At 40.3% G+C, this 23,846-nt stretch overlaps 1 protein-coding gene across 1 annotated transcript in view; it reads right to left on the reverse strand.

Moving 5' to 3' along the window:
• The window catches only part of LOC131667604 (basement membrane-specific heparan sulfate proteoglycan core protein-like), a 47,246-nt gene that overhangs the window by 13,775 nt on the left and 9,625 nt on the right, over positions 1-23,846 (reverse strand). Inside the window, exons 2-15 of the mRNA XM_058941112.1 lie at positions 21,944-22,079; positions 21,693-21,817; positions 21,179-21,458; positions 20,945-21,110; positions 20,716-20,876; positions 20,406-20,522; positions 5,639-5,746; positions 5,362-5,475; positions 4,152-4,259; positions 3,825-3,941; positions 3,464-3,625; positions 675-827; positions 437-493; positions 64-288 (exon numbers count right to left, since the gene is read on the reverse strand). Coding sequence (XP_058797095.1) covers positions 64-288; positions 437-493; positions 675-827; positions 3,464-3,625; positions 3,825-3,941; positions 4,152-4,259; positions 5,362-5,475; positions 5,639-5,746; positions 20,406-20,522; positions 20,716-20,876; positions 20,945-21,110; positions 21,179-21,458; positions 21,693-21,817; positions 21,944-22,079 — 2,029 coding nt within the window. The remainder of the gene's footprint in view (positions 1-63; positions 289-436; positions 494-674; positions 828-3,463; positions 3,626-3,824; positions 3,942-4,151; positions 4,260-5,361; positions 5,476-5,638; positions 5,747-20,405; positions 20,523-20,715; positions 20,877-20,944; positions 21,111-21,178; positions 21,459-21,692; positions 21,818-21,943; positions 22,080-23,846) is intronic.

Raw genomic sequence — 23,846 nt, forward strand, 5'->3', positions numbered from 1 at the left:
ATATAATTCGGCCGATCGAGAGAGAGAGAGAGAGAGAGGGGGAGAGACTAAAAAAATACGCACTTCTCTCAACCTCCAGGTTGGCAGTGATTCGTGCGCCGGGTAAATGCGTGTAATATTCGGCTTCGCAAATATAAGGACCAGCATGCTCCATCTGAATGTTGGGGATCTCAAGTCGACCATTAACGGTAGAACTGCCCGGAGGAAGGGGCTGCCCATTACCGCGCACCCATCGAATTCTCGCTCTCAATGGACCTTCGTCTCGACACTGGATTACCACTTCTGACCCTAAACGACAATCAACCGTATTTTGTACTTTTCATAAGTTCGATATCATTCGGGTCACACGAAATATATGATTTCATTATTATTATTATTATTATTATTATTATTATTATTATTATTATTATTACTAATGTCAAATCAAACGACTTACTCTCTTTGATGATTTGATCCACCGGATACACTCTAATGTCAAGTCTGCCTACTTCCGCTAAAATAAATATTAATTCACTAAATAATTCATGTTAAAAAATATGTTACAACTACATTGTGACTGAACTCGCGAGACCTGAATTGGATAATTGGGTTTGATATAGTTTAAAAGCTTGTATGTTGGTTTTAGATAAACGTTATAACGTTAAACGATTTATTTGTTAAAACATTGAACTTACGTCGGCGTGAAGTACAATTACGTTCATCTCGACTGTCAGGACAGTCGGGGCGACCATTACACACGTCGATACGATTGATACAAAAGCCTAGTTGACACTCAAACTCGTCATTCCTGCAGCTAGGATAACGTATCGTGTTACTACTATCCGGGCCTGTAACAAAATCGATAATCGTGGCTTGAACGTCTATTATTCAATCGAGCATACGAAACTTTGAAAAACAATAAATCGATGGCAAAATGAATGTCATATCATTCTTTGATGTATAACTGCTTTCTACCTAATGACTAAAACTATACTAATGTATTTAACAGCAAATCACACTATACTAGACGAACTAACACACATACATGCATCTACTAAAAACGTTGAAAGGAACGTTCATTGAAATTAACAGTTGAATAATCACAAAATAGATTTGAAACACAAATAATAATTTTTTTTTTCAATAAGTATAAACGTCATTAACTATGAAGTAATTATTTACGATTTTACGAACGAAAAAATAAAGACAGGAGTAGACATTTCCAAGATAATTGCAATCGTTTTTCAATATTCATTCACACAGAAATTTTGATTACGCTCTTGTTGATACCGAATTTGAATGAACAAAACAGTGCTTTGTACGGTGGCATAAAAATAATGCTCGTTATTACGATAGCAATCAATTGTCGATTACTATAAACGAATGTTCTCAAATAAACGATTCAATAGTTGACTTGAGTTAGTGAGTTAAAATTAAAATGAAATAATCGAGGAACAATTCAACTAGCAGCTGAAAATTAAATATCATTGACACAATAATGATCCACGACAAATTAATTCAATACAACTATCAAACAATAATAATAATAATAAAGTAAATCGATCACATTTACGACAACATATAATTTAGAGAGTTTGATCATACTGCAATTTCTTTCATCGCTGTTATCTAAACAATCAGTGTTTCCATCACAAAAAAAGTCTTTGCTAATGCAGATTCCATTTTCACATGGTTTTTCACCAGGTCCGCATTCTGCAAAAATTGTGAGGAAAGTAAGACTACCAAGGTTCTAAAGGTAGTATAGATACATATCATATTAAACATCAGCAGATTTATAGAAATAATTAGTAGAGATTGATATAGAAGTAGTTATTTCGAAAGACTGAGATTCGTGCACGTCATGTAGTGCATGTTTTGGTGCATAGAGATAGAAGATACAATTATATTTAGTAGTAAGAGAATTCAAATAATAGAACTTAATCTACATCAGGTTTTACCTGTACCTATAACTAATCGATTTGAATATCATATCTATACCATGGCAGTTTTATAATTACAAAAGTTGCGCCATAATTCATGGCGATAAGTATAGTATTCTTTTAACGATTAATTCTATTTCCATTACTACTAAAATAAATAATATCAAGTTCGAGAATATTTTTGCGATAAATCAATATAATTTACAGTTTAAAAAGACACCTTCGACGTAACCACTTTGGTTCCGATCAATTCAAGGTGCTCTCTTTCGTTGACCAGATACAGTTAAAAGGATAAGATTTTTCATATTATAAATATCTGGACTGTTTTATAAATATATATTACGTTGAAAATACCAATATTGTTACAACTATGCAGGAAGAATATACAAAGAAAGTTGTAGTTTCAGAAGACTAAATATAATGCTGAGAAAATAAATTAAAAAAAGTTATTCTACAAGTGGTTAAAAATGTTGTAGTGTTTACTGGCATTATTACAAACTTAACAATTTAAGTCAATTATACTACCTTTACTCTAAAAGAAATGTAATGTAAAATTGAAATATTGTTATAGTCTGTAAAATTAAAAGTAATTATCTTAGTAAATTATAAATTGCTAATTTCAAAATTACATTGGAAAACAAATGGAAATTGTGATCGCAAAAAAAAATCTATTAAAGCACGCCGAGTTTGTTAATCATAACCTGCTGTTATGATTGTTTAGTGTCATCATAAAGGATCCTTTTGTGAATCACGTAGAATAGACATGTTATTAACTGTAAGAATAGATTTCTGGGCAGCATTAATGATTATAGTTAAGTGATGTTACAGCATATAATACATAGTTAAGTTGCATGTAATGAATCCGATGGCCACAATGAATCCCTCTAGTATGCAATAAACGAGTAAATTATGGGCTATCTTAAGGTTTTGAGTGCACCATATTAAAAAGAAATTAATGCTTTACCAACTTATATAGAAGTTTTGTAAGCGATACTATAAAATAAATGTCATTAGCTTGTACCTACGATTGAGAAGTTTCATAAAATTCAGAGACAGCGATAGTAAGTAAAATAACGATATACTGACGAGAGAGAGAGAGAGAGATAGATGAGCAAGGCAAATAATTATTGACAAAAAAGCGTTAGTAAGAATGAAAAAAGGCTGCCTGAATGTAGCAATAATATATGTAGACGTCGTAACAAAAGAAATTATTATTGAAAGCCATTTAGAAGTAGAAGATAGCTAAATATTTGCTTTGAAGCTGGAAAATATTTATGATTATTATAATATAAAACGAAAACTGTATAAAGTTAGAAACGGTATGTATTAAAAAGACATGCAAATTTATAGATCAACAAATTCGTCATAGTATAAGTCAAAATGTAAGTTATTGTTATATGAGAAATGACCATGCTGTTATTATTAAATTTGTTGTAGAAAACTAATATGCATTTGTGTGAGTGAGTGTTTTTATTGAAATACTTTAGTTTTGTTACTAAAGTAATGTCTGGAAAAAGATGAAAAGAAGAGTATTTATATCATACTATCGATAGCTGATGTGACATTTGTTAAGGACCCGTTAATTCCTCTTTGACAATCTTCGTCACTTCTATCAGGACAGTCTGGATGACCGTCGCATCTGTAGATGCGATCTATACATTTGTTTCCATTCACACATTTGAACTGAGTCGGCGTACAGTTTCGTTCTATTGATGGAAAATAAAAATGAGTAAGCTAGTGTACTTTTTTCAAATCTTAGCTTCAATTAGTATGTGCGTGTTTGTCGAAATAATGTTTCTGAACTGTTTATCTAGAGGTATATCTCTTTAAACAAACGTAAAAAAATATTGTGTGTCTTAAAAGTAAAAAAGCGTGATGTCGAAATGTTTGCCAATGAATATGTACCGCAAGAGAGCTCATCTTCAGCAGCCAAACAGTTGTCTATTCCATCACATACGAGAGCCTTTGAAATACAAGAACCATCACCACACGTGAAGTCCGTCTCGGGGCAAGGAGCAATGTCTAATCATTGTTTTGATGAAAAGATTTGTGAATAATAATGTTCGCAATGACATTAATTTTTCGTTCAATAATAACTTATACTTAAATTTTATCAGAATGTTCTTAACGTTTCTACTATCTAATAATTTAATCAAATTCAATTCAAAAATATGTTTCTGATAAAATTTGTTTTTTGCGTTAAAAATAATCTTTCTGTCATAACATAATTACCACAATCTTTTTCATCAGAACCATCTTTGCAGTCTTGAATCCCATTGCATAAAGAACTATAAGCAACGCAGGTACCGTCGTCACAATGAAAATCGTCGGTTCTGCAATCTATGTTATATACACAAAATTTTAATGAGGGCCTGAATCCTTATTTACATCGTCTTATCAATGTACCACTTTATTAATGCTTTAAATAGAAAACATTTACTCGCATATAAGTGTAAATCCCTTAAATTACAAACTATATTATAAGTATGACACGATTGAATACAATGTCTACCGTACATCACTAATATTGAAAGTTAATTACTTCATTAACCTCTCTACATCCAGCAAACACATGTAAATTAACAAAAGAACATTTTTTATAAATTTCCGGGGAAAATTATAATTACTCATATAAGTATAATGGAAAAATAGTTTATTAAATATTTAAAAAGTCTTTTCCGTAATTTGAACAGTGCTACGATCGAATCAAACAGTTTGATTTCAAGAATAATTTATGAATTTTTCGTGTTATTTCCTGATAGGATATTACGGGTAATAAAAGATATCATGAATACTTTCTCTGCACTTAACGAAAGCAATATTCGGCTACCGCAGAGATTAAAATTACAGAACAACATTGATTTTGCAAAGGAATTATGCGTCATAGAAGTTTATTCTCACGATGGTATTCAAATTAGGCAATAATAATACAGTAAACCATTCTAGGGCTAAAGTAACTTTATAAAATGACAGATAAGAATATGAATGTTTCGTAACCGATATAATAATGCTATACAATCGCTGAGTTTGTTCCTATTTTAGAGGACTGTCTTCAATTAAGATGCGATGTATATTTCCTAGTACGCTATTTCAGTTAGGGAGCCTTGTTTTCGCCAAAGCTCTTGCCTTCGCGGTAAATTTTTATTGCCCCACTAAACTGAATTCTATCGAATCTATACCAATCTTTTTTAATTTTGTGTGATATGTTAAACTAAGTCAGCTATAACATTCTACTAATGAGAGATATGCTAATAAACGTTTGCACCCAACGTTCTCTCAGTCAAATTCATATAGACCAACAGGTTACATTTACAAATGGAATTTCTAGAACATTATTTAGACCTATTGTAATTGATATATTAGGAACTCTAATGTTACACCTTCATCGATACGCCGACGTGTATGAAATTAATCGTTGAAGCACAAAATGAAAAATACTGACCACAAGAGTCTTCATCATCACCATTCCGGCAATCCGAGAAACCATTACATCTTTTGTCGATGCTAATGCAAATACCCTCCAAGCAACGGTACTCGTCTGGACTACACGTTGTTACTGTAAAAACAGAGCAATAAAAAACGGCTTGACATACGATTTGAAATCTTTCGATTTAATTGAATACCCATAAAAAGGCGTTGGCATTTATTCTTTTGCGCACGTTGATTAAATTTTGGCAAAAGCGCATCCGCGGGAGTGCACACAGTTACTATTTACTTACGACAGTTCGTTTCGTCTGATTCGTCATAGCAATCTGGTCGATCGTCACAATACTGCTCGTCTCTGATACATTGGCCATTATTGCACATAAACTCATTTGGTCTGCAAGCTGTTATCGTAGAAAAAGATCGGTTAATGTTCATTGACATTTTCTATATCGTAGTAGTGCTCTAATTAAATCACTTCTGTAACTCCCATTAGTAGAAGTCACGTGTAATTTTCAGTAACTTTTGCAAATATCAGTCATTGAATACTAGGAAATTGAGCCTTCAAAATCTGCGCTGAATGGGCCTCGATATACGTGCACGCGGTTTTATTGAAATATTGATTCTAGGCTTTGGTCGGATACTTTTTTCCAGTGCATCCGACAGACTCGCAGATTAATCATCGTAATTAACAACAGCACTTGTCGGCGTAAAAACTGAGATGAACGGAAATGATAATCCCCGTAATTGGAAAATCCAACGTGTTCGCGAGAGAACATTTGGTGTATTCATGCGGGAGCCGAGCATACAAGTGGCCAAAAACCCTCGTATCAATCAAAATAGACAGACGAAGGGATGTGCTTACGATGCATGAAAAGCCGATTACTAAAAAATTCCCCTATAAAGTTGGACGCTCGAAATTACATCTCGACGTTTGCTTGTTTTTCGCTGTCGATACAATTATCAATTTTTATTGCCAATTAAAATATAATTACAGAATTGACGTTTCCTTTGTAAACAAACGTCCTGCCTGCCTCCCCTCACTAGACAGCTGCTACAGCGAATGATCGAAAACTGATAAGCTCTCTGAGCAAATTTAATTATCCGAAGCATCAAAGTTACTATTGTTATTATATGTGGTGTCTTGAATGCGCAATTTTCATTCTTGCGAGAGTAACAGAGAGAGAGAGAGAGAGAATGTAGCCCAAGCGATGGTTAAAGCTTCACTATCATATCGGGTTGACTAAACGGGCAAGTATGCTTTGATATGAGAAACTGCAATACAACGATACTACTCGACACCAGCATGTCACCCATCACCTGCTAAACCGAGAAATTCTATGATACTCGAAAGATCTCTCGTTATTTTTATTTATTTATTTATTTTTTTTTTTCATTTGAAAGCCCTGTCTTGTCGTTCCGTTGTAAGCGCGTAAAGTGACTGAACCGCACGAATAAAATTCGATTACAATTGCAATTCCAGTGATTTTTACACAAAGCAAACTGTCACGATGACTTGTCGCGATAAGCGTTTTAATTTGAAAATGGACGAATGACTTTACTGCACTCAGCGCGCGCGTACGGTATATTGTTGTGCGCAATCTAAAAATAAAAATTTACAATTGTTGCGGCACTAAAGCGGCGACATTACCGCCCAAGAATAGAGCGCGCGGTGGAAAAAAAGCCACCTAATGTAAAATCACGAATATTAGCATGACAAGAAGCGCGGCGGCAAACCGTCGGACCTTAAAAGCCGACGCGGAAAAAGCATCCCGGGCTAAATCGTCCATGCAAGCTTCTAATGGACTGCACCGCGCAAAAATATTGTCGACTAAAAGATATCAGATTTTCCTCTCCTTACGGCTTTTACTTTCCATTCTCCACTTTCGTTGCGTAGATCATAAATTTAGTCGCACTTTTTTTTTTCGCCTCGGAGTCCCGCTTTTAAAGAGCAAAGCTTTTTTCTCGCTTATTTATAAAATAGACGCGCGCGCGCAACACTAAAAGTGGTATTCCACGAGCAAGCATACCGAGCTTTGGCTGCCGCGCGGCGCATTTTCGATAGATTACGAAGCGATGTAGCTCCGTAAATATATGAAGACTACCGTCGAGGATTCACAACAAAGCCTAATCACCGCGAGCGAACAGTCTTCGATTCGCACGAAAGTACGAACAGGCCAATGTATCAATTATGCAAAGGACTTTTCATTACTCTTACATTTGGTGCGATTGCACGAATTGAAAATTCACTCGTACATTTCTTATGTTGCACGGATTAGCAACGCTGTGCAAGCTCCAATTAGCGACGTGTCGCTTCAATTAACGCATTCGCTTCAAAATCTCAAGAATGTAGCACATTTAAAATTGGAAGATGACTTGTTTTTTCATAAATACAGCGGAAATATTCGCGAATAATGCGAATAATTACAGCAGGCTACTTTATGCAGAAATACGCCGAAGAGGAAGTTTTCGATGAGACAGAATGTTGGATGTTGAAATAATATTGAGAGCCACTGAGTGAATGGTTTGCTTAAGTCTCAGGGCTGACTCTTCTCAACAGAATGCCCACTGTCCGATACTTAACCGGTTATTTTCATTATTATTTTTATTATGGCGATCGGCCGTGTTTGAAAAAAACAAAATTCGAAAGATTTGGTCCTGAAATACAGTTTGCGTGACCGGCGATGTTGCCTCGAAATATCATCGTTACTCTTGAGGCAAAGACGCTGAAAGACAGTTAAAAAGAGTATCCGTTCGTGCTGCAAATCGCCCGATGTGGTAAAGTTTCGTCGAGTCCGTAATGGAAAGATGACATGTGGAAAATTGATTGATCAAGCGGAATTAAGTCATGCAGCGACCTTCTCAATCTATTCTCTTATCGTTTATCATAAACAATCCTCGACGAATTGCAGCCAAGTTGCGCAATCGAGCGATATCTTTCGATAGACGCAAATCACTCTTGATCATAAATCATTGAACGAGATCAATCTTACTGAAAGCACTGTGCAGTCGTACTTGGTACCAATGCAGTGCCCGCGCGTAGGCTAAAACGGCGACCTTATTCCCGTTGAAAAAGTTCGCAATTCAAAGAAACCGAGCAGAAACGAATCAATAGGGAGCCGCGTATTGTCTGTGGAAGAAGAAAAAATGACGGCGTCGTGAATTTGATTTTTCTAATAGACTTCGATCGCATAGGGCTCGCTTTATTTTCTTCTCTCTCGCCGTTCGCTCATTGACAAAGGGATAAATGGCGTGTACAGCAGCTATCCTTTTCGTATCGGCCAACTTGCACGGACAGGAAGTGGTACGTCATTGCTGGCTCGTACTTCCGGTTTCGTACTTGAATAGCTGCTTTGACCCGCCTTCGGCGGAATCAATAAATTTATGTGTCGATATATCTTACTCCTGCATCAATGGCAAATTTTTAATTTACAAACGCGCCATCCAAGTCATTTCCACCGAAATTGCAAGTTTCCAGGCGCGGCAACGGACGACAACTGTACGGATCGTCGAAACACCTAACTCCCTGTTTGTCCGTACAGAGAACAGCCTTTACGAAAGCTGGATGCACGTGCTCGGCTTGTAAATATCATCTGGGATTGATCATTTACGCGTTGCACTTGTACTTCATCGTCTGGTATGAAGTTGAGCATCGATGCGTGCATTAAACGATAATCGATGTGATTGAGACTGCGAATGCATCAATGTCAGTTTCTATCAATTTTGAGCATAATTTATTAACCAATATGTTGAACATTTTCACCCGGTTGTTAACTTGCATTCATTGCAAAAGTTAGCGTTCGATGAAAATATTGAAAACTTTCGATGAAAATATTCAAGCACATATTTCATTAGGTTTTTCCACTAAATGATAGATAATTAATTAAATACTAAGTTTATATACGAATAGTACGTTGCATGAGAACGTTTCAACTAACAATGCGTTCACTAGTCAAAATCAATTTTTACATTTATAGTTTGTCCAAGTTGCGTTTGTAAACTTCCAGTATACTTAGTTCTAAGAGATGCTGTAATAAGATGTCAAATGATAATTAGAGCTTTTATTTTATTCTCATTACGCAATTGAAAGTCATGAGAAACATTGAAGATCTAAAATTTGAACAAAGATTAGAAAGATGTAAATAATAAAGTAAATTTGATTGATTCTCCAATCGTTTGTTCGTTTTTAGATTACTCCAGAAATCTGAATTTTTCAATGAAACGTCATTTTGTCTTTAATGAGTTAATTAAATCAATGCCTTTTGTTAGTCGTGAGGGTACTTTTAGCATTAATCTTACGCGTATCTTGTCCGCATGAAAATAAAATCTATAAATATTCCTCAACCGCGTTACATATTATTAGATTGTAAGGTCATAAAAAATGTTCTGTGCACAGGAGATATCAACGTTCAATATTTTACGATTTTAAAATCTGTTTTTATAATAGTGTATTATGCACAAGTTTTATCTAGTCATATTCCACGCGACGATCTTTAACTAATCAAATCTACTGAGCTTTTAAATACATTTTTTGCCATATTTTTTGCCGACTTGTTCATCGATGTTATTTATTTTCGTATTATGTATATACACTGACACGCATATTTATTACTATTCGGAATAATGTTCGTTTATTTAAAAATTGTTAAGGCATAAAATAGCATATTCCGTATATTAGCATTATTGAGTAACAATAATATACATTTATCAGGTTAGAGAGGTATTAATAAAGACGTAAATTGAAATTTAATTCTCGAACTAAATGAAAAGTTAAGTGAGCCACTCGGTGAGCCATTACATGCGTGCCGCACCCGAAAACCAGTTTATTCGCCTGTTGCAGATAACGTATTTCCATTTTATATTTTGACAAACATCAAACGATTGCATTGCTACGAAAAATAATTCAATTTATAAAATTATACTTGTTTTTTCCAACCTTTAAAATCTTTGGAATCCAACGTAATGTTGAGTGTGTTGCATTTAATTAGCGTTGGTACTGAACTTTGTGTGAAATTCTACAACGAACATTTTACGTTCTGATTTAATTTTTCACCACAGTCATAATCTCAGAGTGTCATGTGACGCCTTCCATAAATTGATAAACGTTATATGCATATCAATTTCATAAAACACTCACATATAAACTAAGGTTTATTGTTACTGAAAACAGCGGCTTATTTGGAATGTGCTATTACGAATTTTCATAATTTTGAAATATTCATATTTTGCCGTTATTCTTTACATTAATTTGACGTAAACAATTTAGAATACTGTTGCGAATTCAAGAGTATATTGATCCGGTAAAAGTGCATTTTATTACACCTGTAGGTAAACGTTAGGTATCGCAAGGGTTGCAAAGTTCAATTTCTCGTGTAAGTGATTTTTCGCTCGAATGGCACAGTGACCGACGCATTCCAACGCTCCGAAACAAAATTACTGTACTATCCAATTTCGCGAGCATGTGGAATATTCAAAAAAATGTTTCTCATACAAATATCAGAGGATAAAATAGGAACTTGTTTGGGTGGATAATTTCTTAAACGTAATCAACTCGATGTACGAATGTCACCTCGAATGTTTGTATTGGGAAGGTGAAATTTGAAAAATGTCCAAAACAATATTCCACCAATTGAATGACACGAAACACAAGATTTAATGAAGTACCGAGAGAGTCATTGACAATTGGGTTATCAGACTATTACACGACATCTTGAGTTTATCAATAGGTCGAATAATGCGTATCGAGTGAAAAAAAAGCGCCGAGGAATCTATCTGAACGACCTTATTGCAAGTGACATAAGCCTAGTGCGTGCGAAGAGCTGAAGCAAAAATAGCAAAGGTTTACCTCTTGATTCTATCGGTCGCCATTGAGCCTGGGTCCCAGCGACGAGGAGCGTGAAAAAAATGAGCACGAGCAGTTGCAGCGGGTAGCGGCTGCTCATCTTGTTTTTATCCGTAAATCTGCGACACTCGCTATTAAACGACAAGTGTTACGCCATCGGCCTGCCTAACGGAGCGCTTCTCCCTTTTCGCTTCTCCCTTTTGCTTCGAGAAGAAAATAAAACAAAATGATTCCTCCTCTCCCTCTCTTCTTTATTAGCACGTGTCGCAGGCTCAAACGCGAGTCCGCGTGATTCTAATTATACAATAGAAAATAAGATTGGGATAAGTTATTTTTGAAATACTACGAGGATCCGAATAGCCAAATATATCTTAGACTCGAGAGAAGAGAGACGAGCGAGCGCGCTGGTATTCAGATCGGTGTACCGGTTTATTTTCGAGTCCGAAATCGTGTTTCTGAATGAATCGCGCGACGTTCCCCAAAAACCAAACAACAACAACTACGAAAAGTCGCAGATACAGACTTTTAATTGGATGGCGAGCCTGACAATGGAGCTAAACGCGCTTATCGGCAACGGCGCGCCGCGACGAGAGTCGGTAGCGCGGCGCAAAGTGAAAAGCAATAGAAGGCACACGCCAGTACGCCCGCAACTTTGGAGAATACAGTGTTTGCTTGGTCGAGCGCGCTGCCAGATAAATGACCGAGCTCACGCGAACTCCTCCCATGACAAACTGAATGTTGAAGAATTAATATGCCGTCGCGGCAATTCAATCGGACAATCAATAACTAACGTGGTCGTCGGCTTCGCGAAACCCTCTGGCACGGTGACACACTTCCGAGGGAAAAAAATCTGCACCGCCCCACCTACGCGACAAGTCGAATCGGTAGCGAAGGAAAATTCGCTGGGACACAACGGCGCTTATATGCGAGGGACCGCGCGCGAACAATCAAGCTGTTGTCGCGGGGCGCTTGGAAAACCGATTAACAAAAAAAGACAAAAAGCCGTGCGAAAGAAAGGCGGCTGTGACGCGCGCGCGCGCGCGCACAATACCCAATTTCGAAATAGCGGCGCTAGATGATTGCAAAGCGATTGTCCCGCGGGAAAATTCGAACGTTCCTTGGTGGGCGCGCGCCTGCTTGCTTGGTTTTTTACCTTGAGTCAAGAGGACGACAGCTCGCACATTTTTCCCGTGGCACCGCGATCGGAAATCAGGAGCAAAGACGGACAGAAAGAAAGAGAGAGAGAGAGAGAGAGAGAGAGAGAGAGAGAGAGAGTGAGAGTGAGAGAGAGAGAGAAAAAGGGAGAGAGAGAGAGAGAGGAGTGTATGTGTACGTGTGCAGCACAGCGTGTGCTCGCTGCTGAACTGAGAGCGCAGTGAACCGACCGCCGCGGCCGTCGGGCGCGCAGCACACAAGACGATCATCACCCCACCAGCAGCAGCGGCAGCAACTCTCTCTCTCTCTCTCTCTCTCTCTCTCTCTCTCTCTCTCTCTCTCTCTCTCTCTCTCTCTCTCTCTGTCAACGGACGAGCTAGCCGCGCAGCGCGACGCGTGGGAGGTAGCCAGCGCGCAGCATGCGCTTGCCGCCGCTTTGCATCGCTTTTCGCTTGCCTCTTTTTTCTTTTATTTTTCCAAGCTGCCCAATTCTTTACGCAGCTTTTCGTTTTGCTGCCCATATTCCAATTAACCGGTTTTCCACCATCAACCCCCTACGCGGAAAAATCAGCTCGCTTTTTATTCAGCGCTTTTGGCGCTGGGCGCTGCTGCCACAGTCGAGCGCTCCGCTGCGTTGAAGATGATCGTTAGTTCCGCTTTTGGTCTATGGATTTCAAAGCCGAGGGCGATTGTAAACAGGCATACGCGCAATTGCTATAAAGGGCTTTCAAACGAATTCGCTACATTCAAAGCCGCCGTGGAGTCGTGGATACAAGCCGGTGATGCGGGGCTGCGGAGCTCGCCCGCCAAGATTCATCGTCGATCAAAGGCTGCAGACGATGCTGCCGGGAAGCGCGCGATAATCAGAGAGCACGTTTCTCCGCAGATCTTACCCGATCGTTGTTCCTGCGTCGCAGCGGGTGTATCTCGCGAGCACGCGTGTCGCGCTGTGCCCGGCTTATTCGCACGTCTGGACATGGCGCGCGGCTGAAAAAGTGAACAATCGAGCTCTATAATCGAGCGCTCATCGTTGACGCCGCCCTCCCCCTCCTCCTCCTTCTCTTCGAAATTCACGGGGTTGGGAAAACAGTGCAGTGAAATTTCGATCACGTGTATACAATTACGTTATCGAACGTGGTGGGCGACCACGTCGAAAAAAAGAGAGAAAAAGAGAACATTTCGTTCGGTAGAGGAAGCTGATCGAGTTAATCGACGACGAATCTTTGCGTTATAGTCGATTAACGCGAGCGCGTTATATAAATTAAATACATACAGGGGGTGTACGGATGGCAACATCTTCCAAATCATAGCCGGTTTGACTCCTCGATGATTAATTAAGCCAAATGAAAAAGCGTCGCGTGGGTCGTGTCGATCTAATCGAAGCATCATTGCAGATCTGATATTTGTATCTGGTGCTTTTGCTTCGGCCGTAATAGCCGTTATTAATCTATGGCGGATAACAACAGTCGCAAGCAAGAATAACTCTTTCGGAGAGAGAGAGAGAGCGAGAGGGGACATTGCACAGTGGCGCGCTTACGTTTAAATACTGGGATAGAGGTGTCGCGCGCCGAACCCGACTCAACGCTTTATCTCGCCACGAGCATGTGGGTGCAAATAACTCGGCCCGTTCCCCGTTTTGATCGTTGGCTCGTAGCGAATTTTAAGAAAACAGGCGGATCCACGCTGCCCAGAGCGCGCCGATGCGTGCGCAACACGGAGATTGGCATTCTTCGGGCGGAGAGCGCAGCGAGCGCGGATGACGAGATTCAATGACCTAAGCCTTATTTACGATGCTCCGTGTCGACGATTCCGTACGCTCCGCGAGCGCGCCGCCGTCATATTCCTCGAATAACCAATGGCATTGTGCGCTCGCGCGCGACTTGTTCTCCGCGTTTCCTCTGTGCTGGCGTTACTGTGGGTTTTTTTTTTTTTTTTTTTTTTTTTAATCTCCGCTGCAGTAGCGTGCTTTTCAAACGAGTACACGGACGGCGTTCGCTCCACACTTGCGATCATCCGCGTAGTCGGGAATATTTCGATTTTTCGAATTACTCATTTATTTTATGCGAGGCTTTACCTCAGGATTTCTCAACGAGCTCAAAGCTCACGCTTCAAGGATATAAAAACGTTCAGTCATGCCAAGTGGTCGGAGCTTAGATTTCCAATATCCTATTAGTTAAGAATTGAATTTTTCAAACATAACTTCGTTTATGCATGGACTGATCTAACATCAGCGTACAGCATTAAGCGACGGATTTCCTTCTTTCATATTTGCAAAACAGATGGAATGTAAATAGTTGATAGTCCGTATAATCGCTCGAAAAAGAAAGAAGATACATTATACATGTTTAAAATGATGCACCGCGAAATCGATTAAACAATTACAGGACGTGTAGTACACGTAAGGCGAGGATTAACAGACGAATTCCTCAAGCCTTCAATGCGACAAAGAACAATGTGAAAGCAAGAAATTAAAATACGTATGTGCACTAGTGGTCATTGAGGATTGATGGCGAAGAATAAGCAGGCGCCAATCCGAAATGACGAGAAGCGCGTGACGCAAGTGGAAGGAGCAAGCAGAAACAGTGGAACTGCGATTGTTTTGGAGGCTAGTAGCTGCTCGATGAGAGCCTATGAGAAGCTGTTAAAAGCGAGCTGCTGTGAGGTCGAACTCTTCCATATGCTGACTTAACTCTTATAAATAGGTACGGAGCGCGAAGGCGCGCGCATTCAGATTATGAAGACGCTCCGCGAGCCCCCTCGCACTCCGCTTTCGCGATCGCTCTTTATTGTTCGGTCCAGTTTCGATCGTGCGAACTGGCACAAGGGCGATCTGTCGAATCGTTATTCCGGTCGATGGAACTGTTGCTAGGATTCGCTTGCAGATCGCTTCTTGTCGTCGTCCGGTTGGATTTTTTTTTTTCTTTCCAAGTGACCCCAAAACAGCCAACTATTTTGACAGAGGTCGCTCCCACCGGGCATTAGCTTTGGGAAACGCGATCGCAAATAATGTCTCTCGCTCGCTCTCATTAGCAAAACTGAGTCTGCAAATTTATTTTTCGCTACATGCAGCGATGAACAATTCAACTGTCCAATGAATGCATCAGCGAAGGAAAGCGTGCAGTTAGAGCCGAGCAGCTTTATAAGCATTGGATCGTTGCTGATCGGACTTGACAAGTGGGATTTTTCCCAAAGTGAACTCGGCATTTTGGCGCGCGAGATAGTTTGTACTCAAACATAAAATGAAATATTCACGCTTGCATCGCTTTCATTTCTGAAAATAGACGTTGGTATTATAGAAATTTCACCAGATCTGTCATCCGTCTTCAAACTAAGAATTTCTTACTCCTATATATCTCTATGTATATTAAATCGGGATATGTTATCTCCATGGCTGCTTCCGATTATTGGCGAGCGCGTAGAATTTCCAATAATTAACGTATGACAACTGTACGGCATAAAAAGTCCATGCAATTGATCTACGAGCGACGAGCCGAGAAACTACGTTGGTCTCGAATGGACGGGCAATACAGATTAATCGGTCGACAAGGAAACTCTAATTTAGAAAACGCCTTCGCGTCTCATTCAGTTCCTTTGTCGATTATTAAATTCCGATTTGTACGTCGTCGAGCTGTTGGAGAACGACAGAAGCAGGCCGAATGGCTTGTTGTTTTCACGGTACGGACGCGACAAATCAACGATACACTTGCATTTTCGACGGGAGATTTCGAAAACCTGTTTTTCTAGAAACACATCAACGTGTCAAAGTGGTCAGGAGAAGCTGGTCTTTTCCCAAAAGGCAGAGCGATCAATCAGTGTTCATAAAACGAAAGTTACACGACTGTCATGAATGGTGACGCCGCCATCGACAGTTGTCACGACAAGCGTCGTCACCAGGAGAAGCGTCGAAGGTGATCGTACAGCGCAAGCAAGAGCGAAAGAGACACGATTAGCATGGAGAGGCGCGGCACAAGGAGGGAGGGAGGCAGGGAGGGAGTGAGAGAGCTGAATAAATAAATAGAACGGCGCGGCGGAGAAGAGTGGGTGCGTGAGACGTGTCGGGTCGACAATGAGTTTTCGCTTGGCGCGTCGGCGAATGCAAAGGGCACGCTTCAAAAAACTTACTTTATTTAAAACTTTTCCGATTTGCCGGGGCAGTCCGAGCCGCGCGCGCGAGCCGAATCGACGCTCTGTCCGCCCGCGTAGAGCGAAGAACGCGCCGCGGCCGAGAATTTCCACGGCGCGGCTAATCAGCCGAGGCTTTCGTGTCGCGCGCGCGGGGCCCCCTCGTGCTTTTCCCTTTACGAGTCGCGCTTATCGCGCCTTGCCGGCTGGACTGCACGCGTTGCCGCGCTCGTCGACTATTATTAGACGCGACGTGCATTTGACCAGTCCTAAGCGCGGCACTCGGACGCTCACGCCCTGCGCAACGTACTCGGACGGATTGTGTCCTCGTCGGCTTCTATTATTACGCCACGGCGGCAAGCTGCAGTCGCGGTTGACCGGCGCGGAGCCACGCCGATTCTCGGTTCGACGAAAGCGCTCGGCTTTGCATTATTGATTCGCATCTAGCGCGCGAAGCTTCAATATTAATTTGACAACGCTGTTGCGACTTATTTAAAGCAGCACGGCACAGAGTGCTGCGCAACGTTTGTCATCGACGCGAAGTAAAAACTGCGTCGGGAACGAACGAACGTACGGCAAAAAGTCGCGGATCTGCAGCTGTGCGTGGCTCGTCGCACGGCATTACAGAGAAGATGGAAGAAGGGAGATGCGATAACGTCCGCAATAATTTTCAATCATAACTTTCCGACGAGAGTATTGTGCAGGCTACGCATACCCAATTAAAACTTACGATAAATCTTACCGCTCGATTTCCCTCCGACTCGCTCACCGAAAGCACCACAATAGACAACGAAAAAACTACACGAGCAATCGAGATTGTCCGCGCGACGCAACGACTGAAAAGAGATTTGGAACGGAAGCTCGGAGAGCGGTAAATTGCAAAAAGTCGGATATCGCATCAGCAGCAGCAGCAGCAGCAGCAACGGGGGGTAAATTAGAGAGAGGCAAAGGGATGCTAAGTGCGCGACGTAGAGTCGGTAACGCCCAGCAATCTGGTCTTTTCCTCGCCCCGCCGCAGTGTCATTGCGCGCCGGCAAGTTCTAAATATCGCTGCGCCCGCCCGCAAAAGCGTTATTACGCGGCGCCCCGGACTCGCGATCGCGCGTTTCGTCGTCGCGCTGCTGCTGCTCCCCTGACGTCGCGCCCCCCATCTCTCCGCGATCGACGGACAGCGACTCTGCCACCCTCGGACACGATTACCGCGCGGCGCGTTCGACGCGAATTTCGTGACTCGATTGTGTACGCGGACGCGCGCAACCCGCTCCCCGACTGCCTTTCGAGAGACGCGCGCGTCGAGTGTCTCTCGAAGCTCCGCGCTGCGCGGCACAGGAATGCGACTCCGCACGTGCTGGCTGCGCTCTGCGTTACGCTGACTGTACCGCTTTTCAATCCCAGTGAAATTCGTACGCGCGCGTACAGCGCAGGCGCGCACGCCTTGGAACGTATCATTTTTTTTACTTTTTTTTTTTTTTTTTTTTTTTTATTAACGCGCACGCATCATTTTCCCAATCGCGTGGAATTAAAAGTTACGAGCTTGTTGAAAGCTGGTCGAACGAAGCCTTCAAGTAACGCGTCGTAAGAGATATAAATTGAAGAGAAGCAGTCCAAACTGAACCGCGGGAATCCCCATCATCATCGCATGACGGTATTTCATTGCAATCTTCTATGGCCCACTCGCGGAGCGAGGCGCGTGCTTCAATGAATGTGTACGTGTATCACTTCAACTTTTATAGCCCGGTTGTAGGCACATGCTCTTGAAATTGCCGGCGCGGCTACGCTGGGATTGTATGTTTTCCTCGAAGCGTAACTCTTGATTCGTAACCAAACCTCTTATCGCTCGGCAATACTCGCGAAAGGTAAGCTTTCGCCTTGCGGAAATTGAATAATGCAAACGACGAGGGAGCAGGCAAAGTGAGCTAGAAGTCTAAAAAAGAGGGGGGAGGGAGGAAACGAATGGCCCATTAAGCATTTGGGATATTAATTAGCCAAGCACGGATGTCGCGGAAAAGCTCAACGTCTTATCGATCGCGCGAGTCGTGCACACAACGGGTTCATAAGTATTAGCTTCCTGGTTTTTTTAAGCAGTTGTCACTGCTGCGTGACGCTGGAAATTGGCAAGCGACAGGAAAAAGAAAGACCGAAAGAGGCGCTGTAGTGGATTCGCGCAGGACGAAATCCATCGGACGAAAAAAGAAGTTGAACGACCTTAGGAGAGTGATCGAGAATTTTTATTTTTTTTTTTGGCTTTTCTTCAGCCTCTTTTTCAATTTGTCGGAAGTATATACGCTGCGGCGAGAAGTACATGCACACGAGAGGTCCATAATGTGCATCGCGCGATCGATCTGCTTGGCATATAAAAAGGAGAGGAGTAAAAAAAGAGAGACTGCAGCAACGTCTTTTGCGCGCGCGAGCGAGCTCGCGGATGAGAACAAGACCACGAGCAAAAAGCCCTCGACATTTTTTGAATATTCATCAGTACGGCATTCTAATGCACAGCCGGCGACGCAGCCACGGCAACCGACAGCTTCGCCAGCTGCTGACCTTATTTAACGTGTTGAGATCGACTAATCATCAAGCCTCTCCCGCTCGACTCGCAAGCCATCCGATCGTTTTTTTTTTTCTTTCCCGCTCCTTTGAATATTTTTAGCTGACGTGGTTAGCATGCGGCTATTCGTGATTTATTATAAGCTCAAAGAGCATCGCTTATCCGAAAGATTTGTATTAATTAGTCCTAATGAAAGTGAAACACGTGACGGGCTTGGCAGCTTTGGCCTTTTCGGCCTCCGCGGGCGACACGCGCGCGCGCGCGCTCGCTGCGAGCATTTCTGGAAATAGAAGCTATAAACAGAACTATTCTAGATTTAACAACTATCCACTCGCGCAAGCACGTTGAGCAATTTTCACTTTGAATCTTTCGAGAAAAAAAGGAAAAAAATACTTAAGTGTCCCATAAACTACTCAAAAGCTCGTACAGCACATACTTCGCGATGCATTTATATTGATTTACAGTGCGTACTTCAATATTTGCATTTCCGATAAAAGCGCGCCGCGCGCGTCTTTGCGCGCATAACAGTTTCAATCAAGTTTTCCATTGTTTCAATACAAGTTTTCAGTATGCGTATGCGTTTAGAAACTGTTGATTGAAACATACGAAGCGTATTGGTTTTCAAAGTGATATTTAATGAAGAAAAGGAACGCGAAAAATTATAGTTTCGTTTATCACTGCGTGGTCACTGCTCAACTATTCGACCTTTTTCATTTTCACCCGATACTATTTCCGTGCATATTCGATCAAATTTAAAATTCAATTATGCCTGTATTAAATCCAATTTCAAAATGATTCATGATTTTCATCGAGAATTTCTTATCAATGTCAGTAATGCTTGAATATCAGATAAATATATTAGTTGGAAATATCCCTTTAACCGCAATCATTTATTTATTTAACAATAAAATTATGTTTCTATAAAATGTAAGGACCATAATCGGCAACCGCGAACTCTGCGGTATCTTAAAAAAAATCGATCTTTCGTTTATCGTCCGAAGCTCAACATCTTTACCGACCACAGATCTGCGACATCGAGAGGAGGTAAGTAGAATTTGTAAATCAATTAACACCATTTCTTTTAATAATACATAACTTATTCTAATTTTGTAAGATACCCCGTACGCGAAGACAAAATCAATATTCGTGCATAGATACGGAATATACTGTTCATTTCACTAAATGCTCAATTAGAAATAATTCTTTTTTATTTAATAATGAATTTCAATATGCATGACGTGAAGGCTCATATTCTCAGTGAATGTAAAACATTTGACTTTTGCATGATAATTCTTGCAGAGCTTGCAAATTTATAATTTAATAATAATCATCACAATTTACCATTCGTACTTTAGGTATTATTTAATCAGAAAACTTAACAATATAGAAATAAACTCACTCGGATATCTGCAACCAGCTTCGTCGCTACCATCTTCGCAGTCTGACTTGAAATCACATCGTTGTGATTGTAAAATACATCTCGAAACATCACAAGAAATTTCTCCTGATTGACACGCTAAAATTGAAATATAAAACGTAAGAAATAGATTTTAAAAATTCCAACTTATTCACAGACGTTACGTTTTGTTATATATTAGTCTAAAACGGTTCATTATACGGGACAATATTTGTAACAAACGACGTAACAGTAATGGAAACGTAAAATGCTCAATATAAGTTAGCATAACTCATTAGAAATATTAGCCTACCTATAACGGCGCGGAGTCGGAAGGTAGAAGGATTGACTGTAAACTTGCCCAAAGAATAATATTTGTTAATATGGGTTTCAAGTTCGTCTCGAACGTCAGATTCACTGCTGATCGTGGAGATATCCAAGTTAACGCGAGATTCGAATGGATCTGGAGCGTTCCTATAAGAAAAAACATAGACGATCGTTCAGATTTATTTTTGCAAGTTTATAAGTTCTAGAAGACTCACTCCATTTTGACGAAAGTAACGTGGTGATCTCTGCGCAAATGCTGGTGTAAAATGTCTTCGACGGTTCTTGTGAGATTCTCAGCAAACTTTTTGAACTTGTCATCGTCTCGCCTATCGAATTCTGCTCTGTACGGCTCGTTAATAGTCATGGATATCCTATAAACATCTGAAAAACAGTTATCGATTAAAGCAACTTCCAATGAATTTCAAAGAAAACCGATATATTATTCTCACTTTTCTCATCAAACTCATTTCCATCACCAAGGTTCGTTTCAATTCCTTGACTTCCATGAGTAGTGGTAGTACTGGTAGTAGTAATCGTAGTAGTCGTAGTCGTAGTAGTAGTGGTGGTGGTCGGCGTCGTGGTAATCGCTGACACTGTCGTATGAAAGTCATTATTGTTTGCACTACCTTCCACGTCTCTATCTACTTCGGATTCTCCGGAACCCACGTCATCTTCATCGTCACCTTGGTTATATTTGCTCGATAGTTTTGGCTGTACCGACGAATATTCCTATATATACGTGCAAACAAATAATTATTGAAATTATAACGAGCGATAGCAGATTATAATAGCAAGAACTGAAATAAATTCTATTTTATATCTTTTAAACAACTTTAAACTGTAACATGAACGAATTTGAATATCTCAAAACTTCGGTTCGGAGACTCTATATTTATTATACAGTGAATGCTAATCAAATTAAAGCGGTCTATTGATATTATTTCAAGTATTTAATTAACTTACGTTATATTGATTACTTCGAGATTTATATTCATCATTGATAACTTCATTGTCTTCCTTGGCTTGCCGTTTTTGACGACTATTAGAGCTCGTCAACGAATTCGATTCCAGCGGCTTGCGAGAATCCTCTGAAATATAGAAAACTCGCTCAACTGTCGTCGCTTTCGTGGAAAACTTTTGAAATCGCGTTATGAAAGCCACAAATTGAATTAAGCATTAAACGAAAAGAAGACAAGGTTTGCATAATTAAGTACCCAATTTCAATGGCGTCAAGAAATCCGCTTCACTGCTGAGCCACTGCCAGATCCTACCGAACAGCGATTCGTGACGCTGCTCCGCGGGACTGTCGACGCTCGATTTGCTGTCGTGATCGAATACCAGGTCGTCATTCTGAAAAAAAAAAGAAACAGCAGAGAAGACGATGAGTGGAAGAGTCAAGTTCGGCAGGGGCGAAAAGGGAAGTTGCACGGGCAATGACGTTGGTACACGTAGGCGCTCGTGGAAAGGTCAGAGGACGAAGTAACGAGCTAGAGAAATTCGAAAGAAAGAGAGAGAGAGAGTAACAAAAAGTATGTGCCTTGCGAGGTGCGCACACGGGCTGCGGGAGCAGGGGATTTTCATCTATTTTTACGAGAAAAAGTTAGGACTGGCACTAAGCAGCGAGAAATGCCGTTAAAATGCAAAGACGTGTCGTTAAACGAGGTCTTTTTCGAGAGATTTGGCGATAGATCGTTAGTATTCCGTGGACGCGCCGCGCGCTCGCTTCTTTCCTTCGTTGTTCGTACTTGTAACATGTTCTTCACATTAATATACCCTGCGAGGCTTAGGACAAAAGACGATCGCCTCCACCGCACGAGCGCAGCGGGCTCCTCTCCTTCCTTCCTGCCATACCCTTCTCTGCCCCCCCTCCCCCCTACTCTCGCGTCCGAGATCTTTTTCACGCCCTCGCACTTCTTCATCCCAACACGCTTCACGAGACTAACGTATATTTTCGTTAAGTTGACGCACTCGAGAAGTGCCTTAAATAGAGGATTATTTTATTCTCTTTTTTCTTCTCTCGTTTTCTTTCATCATCTCTCGTTTACACACCCATCAGAACTGCTACGCCTGTTTTGCTGCTGTCACTTCATTTCTAGTAAATCTACGGGCTGCAATAAATCTTAGGCGTTTGTCAATTGCATATTTTATTTACGCGAGGAAAGAGAAACAATATTATTTCCAGATGTCCTAGTCACTTATTTACTTTGCGTTGGGATTACTTACTTTATCCAGTCGACATGTTCCAATTAAAATTATTATCGAGCACTTGTAATTGTCGCTAGTGGGTACAAAGCCTTGTTTGCAAGGTGTCGAAAGTAGTTAATGCTAATCGCATCGGATAACCGCTGATATTATATCAATGAAATTTGTTCGGCAAGTACGTGTACGAATTTACATCACACGGTTTAAATATACTATTAATCAGCAAATGAAGAAACATAAGATTCGATATTTATGACGTACCCAGTGATGTCTAACGTGCCTCACGCACTCATCTTTTTCCTCAGTTTTTGTTTCATTTGTTTTAATGCACGATTGTAGATCAAAACTTTTATTGGCGAAATTGAAAATTTGAAAATTCAATATAATTTGATATGAGGTATAACCGACGATATTATTTATTACTAAATAAACATGCAGTTACTTTACTTGTAATTAAATAATGTTATCAATGAAAAAAAATTATGTAAATTTTAAAAACATTATAATAATTTATAATCGCACGTAAATATCATATTTCAGTAGACATTTATCACGATTGTAATAAATGCATTTTTCTAAAAATTTTGTAACATTTCACGTAACTTAATACAACCGAAACCACTAAAGCAAAGTTCGATTAATTTCTATATCGAGACATCAGTCGGTTTCCATTTTGAGGTTAACAGGAATCAACGAATCAATCAATTCATATTAAATTCATGCTGTAGTAATTTGTTATGAGTGTATATAATACATATACACTATACCATAATAGCTGATCACACGACTATATCTTTTAGCCAATCATAAATCACGAATAAACTGGCTTCACTTTGTCAGGTTCTCTTTTTTATGAAAGAAAAAATAAGGAAGAAAGATGACCTATTAACCTTAAGGGGATGCCATACATCTGTT

This window comes from Phymastichus coffea, unplaced genomic scaffold, assembly GCF_024137745.1.
Source record: "Phymastichus coffea isolate CEN01 unplaced genomic scaffold, Cenicafe_Pcof_1.1 PCOF00068, whole genome shotgun sequence".
NCBI lineage: Eukaryota > Metazoa > Arthropoda > Insecta > Hymenoptera > Eulophidae > Phymastichus > Phymastichus coffea.